Source organism: Hippocampus zosterae, chromosome 9, assembly GCF_025434085.1.
Source record: "Hippocampus zosterae strain Florida chromosome 9, ASM2543408v3, whole genome shotgun sequence".
Lineage (NCBI taxonomy): Eukaryota > Metazoa > Chordata > Actinopteri > Syngnathiformes > Syngnathidae > Hippocampus > Hippocampus zosterae.
In genome coordinates, this window is record NC_067459.1 from 1,996,715 (window position 1) to 2,010,485 (window position 13,771).

The 13,771-nt window shown below is 42.2% G+C and overlaps 2 protein-coding genes across 7 annotated transcripts in view; both read right to left on the reverse strand.

Annotated features, from left to right (window-relative positions):
* arfrp1 (ADP-ribosylation factor related protein 1) overlaps positions 1–13,060 on the reverse strand; it is a 33,410-nt gene extending 20,350 nt beyond the window's left edge. Inside the window, exons 1-5 of one of the 4 annotated variants that reach the window (XM_052075273.1) lie at positions 12,729–13,059; positions 10,981–11,068; positions 10,798–10,880; positions 9,269–9,350; positions 4,637–8,409 (exon numbers count right to left, since the gene is read on the reverse strand). In XM_052075273.1, coding sequence (XP_051931233.1) covers positions 8,264–8,409; positions 9,269–9,350; positions 10,798–10,880; positions 10,981–11,068; positions 12,729–12,899 — 570 coding nt within the window. In that variant the 5' untranslated portion in view covers positions 12,900–13,059 and the 3' untranslated portion in view covers positions 4,637–8,263. Of the gene's footprint in view, positions 1–4,636; positions 8,410–9,268; positions 9,351–10,797; positions 10,881–10,980; positions 11,069–12,728 lie in introns of those variants that run through there. The other 3 variants (XR_007963997.1, XR_007963998.1, XM_052075272.1) reach the window with 3 other exon arrangements.
* Positions 1–13,771, reverse strand: part of LOC127607133 (uncharacterized) — a 63,747-nt gene that overhangs the window by 33,719 nt on the left and 16,257 nt on the right. The gene's annotated exons all lie outside the window — the stretch shown is intronic.

A 13,771-nucleotide genomic window follows, 5' to 3' on the forward strand; every position in this document is an offset into this window, starting at 1 on the left:
CACTACCGAGGGGCCGGACCAGGGGTCCGTGCGATATGCAAATATCGGGGGCAGTGTTTTCCTTGTATGTTACAATAAAAGTCTGAATTGGCGGGAAGGAAGCTCAAGTGTGATCGCGGAGCAACTAATCGTCGTTCGCTCTCAGAGATCCGCTTCCGCCGATATTGAAGACAATTTTTCTGTGTGCCATGTCATTTCTTTAACTTTGTCCAAGAAATCTGACAGAAACTTGGCGTTGTCGGCAGGATGATGCGCTTGTTCGAACGGATTTGAGCTTGTTTGTTGGACTATACGATTTCCTCCAGTGGACGATCCGTGGCTGATCCCGCGTTTTGCGCCTCGGAAGCCAACCAGACCTCGTGGAGACTTTTCCTGAAGGAGCCAGCCGCACACTGGACGCCCTGGGGAATGAGCAAACGCCATCATCCAACAGACCTGGGTTCAGCTCGGCATCGGGACAATTGTCGGGAAAAATAAGGTCAGTCGGCGTGGTGGAGTAACCGTTGCGTAGTCGGTTCTCTCCACTGAGTGACGGAATTAGACGAGTTAACGCCGAAAACAGAGTAGGCTGGCTCGAGTACCGTTTCGTGGTTAGCAGTACGGGGGAAATTAGATTCCCACCGGACACAGAGCCCAAGCGCATCTGTGAGAGCATCGACTCATTTAGATAGCGTTTCTTGCGAAGCATCAACGGTAAGGAAGCTCTGCCTACCTGCAGAGGTTGACCACCTCGGCGTATGTGTGCGTCTAACGTTGTATGCGTGTGTTACGCGTATAGTTTTTGTGTTAGGGCATAAGTGTGATTGGCGATCACGCTATTGTGGTAACGTAACCCACATAAACTCCGGCGCGGGCACGTACCGTTTGTTTTTCGGTTTGTAAAATACCTGTAAACGCTTCCAGCTGTTGCGAGGCAACATGGCGTACCGGAAGTCCTCAGGTTGATGGCGATTGAGCGGAACACAGCAGACGTCACGATGTAGAAGCGATCATTGAAAACATGCGATTAGCTGAAATTGACTGCAGAGGGTCAACGCGATTCGTGAAAAAGTGGAAAAAGAAATACGGATTCTCAGGAGACGTTAATGATTGCGATGAATTGGAAACAGTGTTGGGCAAATTATCGCTGAAAGACAAGGAAAAGCGAAAAAATAAGGAACACGGAAATCAATGGTATAAGTGTAAAATACTCGTTGAAAGGGCCAGACTAATATAGGCGAAGAAGGCGAAAGACAAACGTCAAAGGCTGGATGAGGATTTAATTGCAGCGGCTGCTGCATCGCCACCCTCAGCCGCCCCTTTTGAGAGAGCTGTACCCGGCTTTCTCCCCGCATTTGCAAACTACGAGAGAAAAGAATTTGGTACCCCCTCCGTCCTGGGGAACAAATCAAACCCCCCGATCAAACTGCCGCATTTAATTGGAGAACCCGGTCAAATCGCAGGATGGTCCAAACCCTGGACATCAACCCCAAACGCGCTCCAAAGGCACGGTGGGGGAGTGGAGGCGGACTCTCGACCCATCCACCCCGCTAAAGCATAATTTGCATTAGTCTAGATTCGAATGGTACCCTTTCCAAGCGTTCCCTATGGTTCAAATGCCATCAACGAAAGAGGAATCGCTGTACGTATATAGACCATGGACGCCAGCCGAATTTCGAGACATCGCAACGTCACTTCCAAAACCAAAGGACGACCCGGACGAGTTTGTGAGAGAATTATCGGATTTGGTCCACAGTCACAGTCTTAACGCGAGTAAACTTTTGAAATTGCTCTCATTAACTACCAGTTCTAAGTTTGGCGCAGTTGTGGGTAACTTTAATGGTAGGAAAGCTGCGGGAGGTTATCTGTGCTATGATGAACTCACGCAGCCAGGGCGACCCCTTGACCAAATTATGGAACCTTGCGCCAAGGCATACGAGCGGACGGAAGATCCTAAACAAATTGCCACATGCATCCAAAAGGCTGACGAAACTACGGACGATTTTTACCACCGTCTGCGAACAGTGTTCAAAATACACGGCGGTATCCCTGAGACACAGTCAGACTCGTTCAATTCGCATTTAAAACAGCATTTGTTGAACCAAGCACATCCTGATGTTACCCAATATGTCAAAAGACACAATTTGAATTGGCCAACATGTCAGATCGATTAGGTTTTAAATTATGCACGGAATTTCAAGCGACTCGAGAACAAGAAAAAGAATGAGAGTCACGTAACCAACGTTTCTTAATCCACAAAAAACCCAAATGTACACATGAAAAAAACGGGTCCTACTTATAAAAGTAATAAACAAATAAGGTCGTTTGCTCCCTTCAGTTTAACCCCTAGGGACCAAAAACTTTGTTGAAGGCAAATGTTTCCTTTGTGGGCAAAAGGGTCACATGGTGAAAGAATATAGAACAACAGCGGAAGGACAGGCGCGTGCGGAAGAGTGATAGTAGCACGGGGACCTCCTCATCAGATGAGGATTTACGACCAACACGGAATAAAACAGAGGAGGTAGCTATGACAGCGGTAAAGGCCTCTGCGCCTTTGTTCGAATCGCCCGCCTCAAGTGAGGAGGAAGGTGACATTTCAGCTGGTAGCAATCGACACAGAAAACTACCTGCTGAGATGTCAAACCTCGTCCATAACTAAACCGGAAATTACGTTGTTGGTCGAAGGAATCTCGACCGTCTTCCTTGTTGACACGGGCGCCGATATCACTGTTCTTGGTCGTTGGGATCGCGATACTGTGAAGGCAAGCAATGGCAAAATTCGCATGAAAGGAGCACACGGCTCTGGGCAGCCCCTGACATTATATAAGCCGCGCTAAATTCTCGCTGTCCACATAATTTATTGGCACGAGATGCTCAAACGCAACTCGAGATTTACACCATCGTAAATCACAAGGGCCAGGTTGAAGCCCGCATGAGGAATAGTCAAGATGATGCTCGCTATTTTTAGATATTCGATTTACCGAACAATGACGTAACTGGGAGTTCCGAATGTCTAGTTCGATTGGCAGGTACCAAATTAAAGCCAGGAGGTAACGTGCAAACGGCGAACAACCTGCACTTGACTATAAGACGTAAGCAGACACCAGGACCAGACCCTGACTACATTAAAGTTTTTCTGGGCCTGAAACCCCACGGTATTGTTGTTGAGCACGTGTATTGGAAAGATCAGTGGTGTTTCACCACAGTGTGGGTAGGAAGGGCGGTCAAGCCACTCCTCTCACAAGGACAACACATTTACATACCGCTCGGCAAACCAGAGCAATGCGAGTGGAAAAACATGAATGACCTTGTCATCTGCGTTCCAAACCACCTGTGGAGCCCCTGCCCTGCCAATCCGGGGTGCGAGGAAACACAGGATGGCTGGTTGCGTCAATACATCAATTGGAAAGTGATGACTACTCCGGCCGTTCATTTCAGCTGACAAATTGCAGTAACACACAACATACTAGCAATAGAGGCACAGAACACAACACGGGATGATGCCAATTACAAGCTGATTAACGTATTTATATGACCACAAGCGGCGAGTGATCATTTGTACATAGACAAGGCAGGAGAATTTGGAGCGGATGGTCAATTTGCAGCCAGACCTGAGCTCACCAGACACACGAAAATGTGTCTATATTCATCACAATCGCAGACACTGTTGTGTGGTTTAAAGATATTGAGTGAATTAAGAAAAAATATAAACATCTTTTAACAGAGGGGCACTTTAATCATTGTGTAGGCTCCCCATTGGCTCTTCGTGTAAGCACAAACCTACAGGAAGGGGGGTAACACATTCTAGCCATTCCACAGGCCCCCCACCCGAATCCATTGTGTGTCAAGCTTCCCCCTGATCTTCCAGGGTGGTTCATAAACAATTGTTAAAATGAGAAAAATGTATGCAAATTAAATAGGATAATGAGAGCATGAGTGTTTAGGATGAAACCACTTTTATAAGTAATGAGACTGAATTGACGAGGCAAATGTTACTGGATTTGCCTAAAATTGACTGACATATAGTTGTGGGCAATAGACTGGCTTAAGTGTAAGTATTTACCCAAAGAGATTATGGACCTTTTTGAGGGAATAGCCTCTTGCAAATTGACTAGGTTGAATGATAGAAAATCAGACGCACTGAGTTCCCTTTATCCAACTCCATTGGGTCCCCTACAACAATTGGCGTCTGAATTGCTACCTGAGGTACGCCCAATTACTTATTTGGTTAATTGTATGGATGCTTGGGTGACTGTCACAGGACATGACCCCAATAGTTATCCATTGAATCAAGCTTTGTTCAGGCAAGCAGTGCTGGGGGGTTGTCCGTCTGATGTGCAGAAAATGATGACTAACTCTCCCACTCTCCCCACTTTAGTTGACGCGAACTCATTTCCTATTTTATATGCAGCAATCTCGAATGAGAGCCGAAGAAGAAACAGAGAAAACATCCAAGCTACAGAACGACTTTTTGAATTCACAAATACAAGAGGCTAAGAGAGTCTCCAGTAATGCATGCAAAAAAGAGAAACATGGGAGATCTAATCAAATGTCAATCAGTGTCTCTCAACAGGCTCCAACATGGCTGATCACACCCCCGCCGCAGCTCCAAGCCCCACCTCAACATTACGGCCTGCCCACAACGCAGGGCCGAGACACATGGCTGGGGGGAGGTCAGAGACGGGAAGGTGGGCGTGGACGAGGAAGTCACGGGAGCCAAGCTGGCTGTTTCATTTGTGGTGATATGACTCATTGGATACGGAAATGCCCGCACCGCAGGCTATGATCAGCAAGCTCTGACTCCTCCTCCACAAAAACCCACAACAATGACAAGCTACGCCACCCCCACATGGACAAAACCCATCTGCTCCATGGGTACCCAAATCTCCAACAATAGGGATCACCACTGGCCTCACTGAAAGACTGTCATGAACCTGAACATGCTGCACCACACTTGCTCCCAATGCCGGCTGATACAAGGCTGACTATTGCTAAATTCAGCTGATGACCCACCAGTGAACTCTGTCTTCCAACAGTATCGGCTTTGGTCTCCTTATACTTCCTCCATATGACCTTACCATCCGCTGATCGATCCTTCCAACTGCACAATGCTTTTGACAAACGTGTCTTATAGAGAGATCTTTTATCTCTTTTCACCTGTATCCAAGGACGGCCAAAAGCAAATCGACAGCTCCCCCCCTCTACAGAGACGTTTTGTACGGCACCTAAAGCAACTAAAAAGAAACTTCGTACCACCGATATAGCTTCATTATTTCAACGGACACGTCAAGAACTATGTGTAAAAATGACAAATAGAATAATGGATAAGGTTTGGTATGAAGACACAGAGTTTTGGATACTTACAGCAGGAGAGCAAAGTGAAAATAATGATGTATTTAAGTCAACTTAAAAAGGGAAGTAGAGAAAGTTGAAAAGTGTAATAGTTAATTTTTTGGGGAGTAGGTAAAACGTGTAAGTGTACAGTGAAGGCCTTTATTTGGATGACTTGTGAGTGTTACATGTCTGTGGTTTTTAATTATTTGTTCGAGAACTGCTTCAGGTGCACTGATACTTGCCACAATATCCTGATCATATTAAATTGCTTTGTAGCAATTATAATCAAAAGCTGCATGTTTCTCTCAAAATATAAGAAAGAACATTACTGCTGCTGAAGTGGGAGAAATGATGATCTTGTGTGAAGAAATTATGCAAATTCAATTACAAATTTGCTATCATTGGGTTGGGTTGTGCCTTCCCTCATCATGAAATTCAATGACTAGAGTAAAAGCTATGAACTAACAATCATGTCCTGAAACATACAAGTTGACGTTGGAATGAGTTACCAAAACATTTAAGATCTCAAATCATGTCACATTTGTGCATACAATGGCAGGATTTCTAAATATAGATCCACACATGATCAAAACATTCCAGATCTATCAATGTAAATTTAAAATATGGCAGTTTAGGCATAACGTGTTCAAAGATTGGATGTGGATGGCATTGTTTTTTTGGGTGGGGGGGTTGTATGTATTCTGTTTTTGCAATTCTCAAGCTTTACTTTGCAAAACATTCAGCATTACCCGAGAAATTATGAAAGAAGAAAGAACTGTTAAAAAAAGAATCTGTTCAAAACCTCAAAGATCAATGATGAATTTGTGTAGGTGACACTCCCATGTCCATGTCTTTTTTCTTACCCTTTTAAACTGACTTACAATACAAGCTGATTTATATAGCGCTTTCACAACAGCGACAGCTGTAACAAAGCGCTTAACAAAACAGTTAACAAAGTAAAATAATAAACACAACACATAACATAAAACATGGACAGTCGTGCAGTCCTAACCACTTTTCCATCACACGCTTTGTTTGAAGCAGTTTGAGATGAAAGAGGGGAGAATCAAAGTGTCCGTTAACCAGTGGATCAGAGACGCCATGCTCAAAATGTGCACACGTCGGCTACAAGCCAAGTTTCAAAGTCACCAAGAAGCTGTAGCATCCATTGACGAAAAAAGACATTGGTTCACTTCTCCTGTCCATATACTGTCCGACATCTCCACTGAACAAAATGGGGTTGTGAAAAATGCTGCCCATTACAGGCACAAAAAACACAAGCGTCCCAGGTTTGTCCTGCACCGACAGTCAATGGTGCCGACATTCCTCCCAATCAAAATCTGTGCTGGTACAGGCGTGCTGCCGAGAAGGCGCAACCACCAAGCACAGATACTTTTCCTTTGACGAATGTCGTGGCCACAGGTCCACACGATGAAACAACAAACAACATGTGACAAAACAAAAAGACAAAAACAACAAAAAAGTACGGCTCTTGAAGAGCACTTGCCGATGGCTGCCTACTCGGGCTTCACCATATAATGCTCTCTTTGTGATTGATTCCAATGAGAAAAGGATATTTTGTCGCTAGATTGTGAGAACTGTTTAGTGGTACAGTGGTACTTCTACTTATGAACGTCTCTTCATACAAAAATTTCAAGTTTTGAAACGTCTCAACAGGAAAATATTGCCTCTTGTTACGAAAGAAATTTCAAGATTCCAAAAGTCAAAGTACAGTATGTATGGGATGGTACTCGCAGCTCAGAGTTTACTGATACATACTTATATAGCTGCTCTGCCACTGGCGATTACCAAAATATCATTGGCTAAGATGGACCTCTTCCGTATGTGTCTGTGTGTGTAGATAGATCAGTGTCTAGGCAGTGTCCTCATCTTTCGCCCAGGAGGTGTTCCGATTGTAATATGTAAATGTGAATCACCCAGGAAAAAAGTGTTCACAAGTTGGACGATCGCTCACTATGCTGATGTTTTTTGCCTTGGACATTTTCAAAGGATTGTGAAAAGCCTTCAATAGCAAACGTACTTGAATCAGTTCTTTACAAAATGTCAGGTAAAAACCACTTCTGAGAGAGAACATGGATTAAAGAGGGCAAAAAACAATGAAGACGCAGTTAAAATTTAAGACCACCATCATTTAAATTTTAACTGCGTCTTCAAGAATCAAAATTGTTTGTTCCTTGTTTTTTACATTATGCACAACTCACATTTATTGTGCAATAATGTGATTGTAACATGTATTTGTCAGCTGGGGAATGACTTCGGCGAACTCAGAAGCCTCCCAAACAAAAGTCTAGCGCTACTCAGGATAATCCTGAGGCGCCTCGGGTGACTTAACAACAACAACAACAACAAAACAAGATATGCTGTGGTAACCACAAATCAAATATTAACAGCTGAACCTTTATCGTCACACTATTCAGCTAAAGCTGCAGAATTCTGCGGAACATTTCCATCAAAACAAACACTACAAATCAAATATATATTAGAGGAAACCCATGCTTCAATATTTCTAACATTATATGTCAAAATATTTCATATTTTACACTTGGGCCCAATAAAATAATAGATTTGATGGAATGGGAACCCAACACCTGCCAATGCTGAGCCCTGTGCTTGTCTGACTGGCAAATGTAAGCGTAATAGAACATTTCCATTCATTTGGGTGTTGGGCTGGATGTAAACTTTAAAGTCAAGATGGCGCTCAAGTCGGCAGCCGTCAGCAAGTGCTCTCATGAGCCTTGCTTTTTTTGGTTGTTTTTGTGTTTGTTTTGTCACTTTGTGTTTGTTGTTACGTCGAGTGGACCTGATGTGGACTTTTTTCAGCATTTTTTGGCCACGACATTCATCGAGGAGGAGACTCTGTGCTCGGTGGTTGCGCCTTCCGGCAGCATGGGTATACCAGCACTGTTTTTGACTGGGAGGAATGCCGGCGTCATTTCACTGTTGTTGCTGGACAGTCCCGGGGCGCTTGTGTCTTGCGCCTGTAATGGGCAGCATTTTTCACAGCCCCGCTTTGTTCAGCGAAGAGATCGGTGCTGTTGAACGGTCTGCGGCTGGATGGAATTAAGTCTTGAAGAGCTGACAATGAGAAGAAAGGAGCGTTAGCGCGGAGCGCCGATGCAGATTTGGAACTGGGACTCGCGGCTTGGAGTTTGAAGCGGATTACGTGGGACAGGAGAAGTGAACTAATCTCTTTTCGTCAATGGACGCTACAGCTTCGTGTTTGCTTTCAAAACTTAGCTTGTAGCAGACGTGTGCACATTTTCAGCATGACGTCTCTGATCCACTGGTGAAAGGACACTTTGATCCTCTCCTCTTTCCTCTATAACTGCTTCAGACAACAACGTGTATGCAGAAAAGTGGTGAAGATTGCACGACTGTCTGTGTCCTATGTGTTGTGTTGTGTTGTGGCATTTTTGTTATTTTGACTTCAAGATGGCACCGCGAGAGTGGCTGCCTTTCCAGCAGCTCCGATAGTTTGTTGTTCTACTTCTTCCTTTCATAACTTTGCTGCTGTGAATTGGGAATTTCTCCATTGCGAGACTAATAAAGGTTTTCTTAACAATGGTGTTGTATTTCCTTTAAGATTCGATTGTTTCTCCATTTTTTTTCTGTCAGCATGTTGATAATGTATGCATAAAAATGGGGATGTACACGCGTACGCACACACAAAATGCATGTTGGTTTGCGCCGGGACCTCTGGCATTCCTTTTCTTGAACAATCCTCTTCAAATCTGGCTTGTCTTCCGTTGTTGCCACTCGAAGCAGGCATTGTCTGCATGCGAACTGCAGCAGTTACTTACTACTTGGGTCAGCTTGCCACATGGGGCAAACTTTTTTGACCTGAAGATCAACTCTTTTAACCCAATCAGATAAATAAATTGCATAGGCATATAAAAGTAGGCTGGAAACCCAGGCTGTGTGTCGGATGACTTACCAAAAGCTTCCTTTGATTCCGAAAGTCGTTCTTCATCAGTTGAATCTATCACATAGATAACTCCATGGGACTCTGCATAGTACTAAATGGAGAGTAAACAATGTTTAATGAATGGGAATCCTATCTCTCTGAATGTTCTGAACTCCTGTTTCTATGCCACTGTTAAGAAAAAGTATGCTGTCCAGAGGAGTTGCCGTAGCTTGGATGTCATTTCTATCACTGACGTCATGTTTATAAGATTGTTAAATACCAGTAATTGAGATTGAATCAACACCAAGTCTTGCACTTGCAGCAAAATAGTGCATTCCTTTTGCCTCAACTGACCTTTCATGAAGTAGTTTAAATTCAATCAAGACTATTTTGAAGAGCTGTATTTACTGTTTGTGCTTTTAAATAGCAGAAGAAAAACATCCAAGATACGTGAGCCAAAATGGAATTCACATCTCTAACTTTTCCTTCAGTCACGTCATAAGAATGTCTTACAAAATGCTGCTTAACTCATCTTCCACAAATGCAATATTAATCAGAATGTCATGGCCCACTGAAATTGTCACGTCACTTCTCATAGACCGAAATATGGAGAAATATTTGTGTAAAATCTCACTCACGTTTCCTGAGAGGAAAATAGTGTTCTGCTATGTACAAATTAAATTTAAAGGGACTCTAGAGACAGGATGGTCAAATTTTTCATTATCAAACTCAATTTGTTGTTTGTTTTTTAATCGATACTATTAGATTAGCTTGTATTTTCAATTATATTAATTTCATTTAGAGAATCAATTAAAAAAAGAAACTAAGGACTTTCAAACCACCAACTGGAAAAGAGCAATATGGCCATGACAATGTATTGGTGGGATTCACAATAGGGACCGGAGACTATTTGACCATTCAAAATCATGGTATACAAATCACTAATTATGACAAAACTGTGGCCCCAAAATGTATGCGGACATCTCTACTTAGGCCTACTTCAACCTCTTAAAATATTACAAATAGCATTTCTGGTGGCAGGGTGGGTGACTAGCACGTCAGCCTCACAATGCGGAGGTGCGGGATTCGATTCTGGCTCCAGCCTTCCATGTGTGGAGTTAGCATTTTATACCCGTGCCTGAGGCTTTTCGAAATCTTCATTTTTTCGAGGTTAGATTAGATTTTAATCGATAAACATTAGCTTGACTCACTTTTATTCCCCATGGCTCTCCAGGGGGTACGCTTGCACCACTAATCCAAAAATGACACCTCACCATGTTTTGTCTGCTGTATTTATAACATAGCATTTTTTTTATTCAAATACCCAATTACTCAGTAACATTTTCAGTTGCACATCCGAATACCAAAATATTCAGTAGTTGCAGCCCTTGTCAAGTGTATTGGATGCCTTGCATTTGACATCAGCAGATACCTTTGAACTTGAATAAATTTAAATAGCAGGATTTCAGGGAGATGGCGTAATAATAATTAAAAAAAACATTTTCATAGACAGCACAGCACAACTGGTAGTTATTATTGCTAGATAGTACAGTACTTACTTTATCCCAAAGAGACTGAAGCTCCTCTTGACCTCCCAGATCCCAAAACATTAAACGAGCCTTGCCCACATCTATAGTTCCAACTGTAAAAGATTCATATTAGCACTAATAATTTAGCAGTAACTGAAAATTTAGACTATAGTCAACACAAATGCAAACACACACACACCAAAACCCACTTACTGTTCAGTCCAACTGTACTTGTGATCTTGGACAAATTAATTCCCTTATAGTTCTTGCTGAACTTTGTTTTGGTTTGTTCCAAAAAGGTCTACAAAGAAACAGTTATAACACATATAGGAGTTAAACAAGAACATTTATATTAGTCCATATTTACCATGACACCACAGTCACATAATCCAGTGGATATGTTGCAAAACCAAAAGAGGTTCACAAAAAACAAAATACACTGTCAGCTTTAGAGGTGAATACAATTATATAGTTTCAGTCAAATATTAAAATTACATTGTAAGCTTGCACTAAGATTTCAGAATAAATACCATACTTTTTCTTTGTGAGGCTATATTTTTGTTGAAATATTTCATAATTATTATTTAATCATTTTGGAGACAAGGATCTCAGAGCCACTGAATGAACAGTATAATGAGAATCAGAATCCTCTGTATTAGACACGTAAATTAAACTATAGGAGTAATTTGTCTCTGGTAACTCAAAACACAAATCAAACCGTTGACAGAGTGCTTGTTTTTGGCAATCAACAATTGGAAGTTGCTATGTTCTGTTTTTGTTCTAATGAGTTTTGACATTGTCATAGTAAGAGTAAGTTAGTATTCCTATAAAAATTTCAGTGGTAAATGTATTTAAGCTAAGATGTCAGTGGCTCTATGATTCATTTGGACTTAATTTATTCGGTAAAGCAATTTTAGAAAAGATGCTCAATTGCAATGCCAATCTGGCAGCAAAGCAGTAAGAAAGCCTAATAAATATGAAACAGTACATTAATCAACGTGCATGTAAATGCTTTACTGTTTCTTGACAAAATCCCCGTACTGATAGTCACATTAATAATACATAACATGATAATTTACAATCTCAATTCATGCATGTTCCGCATGAAAATCACATTGCATTTTTACTTAACATCAGTAGAACTCCTAAAATATTTAGTAGCACCTTTTGTCAGTGAAAATAGTGCAGAGCGATCTGCCTCTACAGTACATATATCTTATTCTTGCAATCGGATTCCTTTAGATTTGTATTTTTCCATTAGAAAATTATTCACATTGTTTGATGTATTCTTATTTGCCTATAACTCAATCAACTTCAAATGAAATATACTGTATTTTCCTGTTGTGTTTGTGTTAAGGAATGAGGTTTCAAAGGGAGTGAATTTGCAAAGGAGGCCACTCAAGCTATGACTGCCACTACACGTAATCATGTACATTTACAGGCTGTGTGTCAACCACCGCGCACACGTTACGTCGTCGTTAAAATCTGCCTTATCGTGTAGCCTCTTTCACTTGTCGCACTTGCAAACCGAAGTAAATTTCTGCATCTCGACTGGTTTGCTCGCCACTTCTTTTAGTGGAATTTGGTTCTATTATTTCTGTGAAATAGGTCGACTCACCCGCAATCGAACTAAAACAACCTCTAGCCACGATTAATGTTGGCGCAGGTAATAACATTAAAGTAGTATTGGATGAACCGGCCCCAATGATGAGCAAACATAAACGATATCAAACACGGGTACTCGACTTGGTTGTCGACGTTTAACTGGGACAAGCATAGACAAGTAAGCGAAACAAGTTCGCATTTTAATCTCCATTATAAGGACAACTAACATAGGGCTGTACGCCTCAACTTTACCGAGGTAAACTAAGACGATCAAAGTAAACATCACATGGGGATGTGAAAAACCGACTGGCGAACCTCACAATCACAGCATACCAGACAAATGGGGCGAAACACACCGTTTTACCAGCATTATCCAATCCAAGGATTAAAATGCAGTATTCGTCCTTTTGAAACATGTATTTATATAATCCAGATAGTAACGTATACATCGTGAGGAAGGATATCCAAATGTCAGTTTTCGATTTCGAACTAAATTCGCCCTGCACACGTTGATAATTTGGAGTCATTCCGATGTGGTTCCATTGTTCACAAAAACAATAATGTTTCGTGGTTCGAGTTACAAATGCAGAAAACGCAATCGAAAACGTCGACGTTTGTTATTGACGACTGAGACGGAAGTGGCCCACGATATGAGTGCTGAAGCTAAAAAAAACGTCGAGCAATATGAATTGTGGGAAATGAAGTCAGTGTTGTTGTTGTTGTCAACGTTCTACGCATTTGCATCTACTCCCATTTAAACTACAATTCCCGAGACATACCATTATTTGAAACGTTTAACTACGGAAAAGCAAAAACCCCATATATACAAGTATTGCAATAGCTCCCTAAATCCTTCTGAAATAGAGATAGGAATTAGTGATGGGAATTCCAGCTCCTTTTAGAGAGCAGTCTTTTGGCTTGGCTCCCTAAAAAAGCCGACTCTTTCGGCTCCCAAATGGCTCCTCAGTGTTTTTGTTGCTTAAATACATTTAATACCAAAAATAACGTAATAGTATGTGTAAAATGAAGTACTAATGCAAAAAATAGACGTTCATTCATTCATCTTCCGAGCCGCTTGATCCTCACTAGGGTCGCGAGGGGTGCTGGAGCCTATCCCAGCTGTCTTCGGGCAGTAGGCGGGGGACACCCTGAATCGGTTGCCAGCCAATCGCAGGGCACACAGAAACGAACAACCATTCGCACTCACACTCACACCTAGGGACAATTTAGAGTGTTCAATCAGCCTGCGACGCATGTTTTTGGAATGTGGGAGGAAACCGGAGCACCCGGAGAAAACCCACGCAGGCCCGGGGAGAACATGCAAACTCCACACAGGGAGGCCGGAGCTGGAATCGAACCCGGTACCTCTGCACTGTGAAGCCGACGTGCTAACCACTGG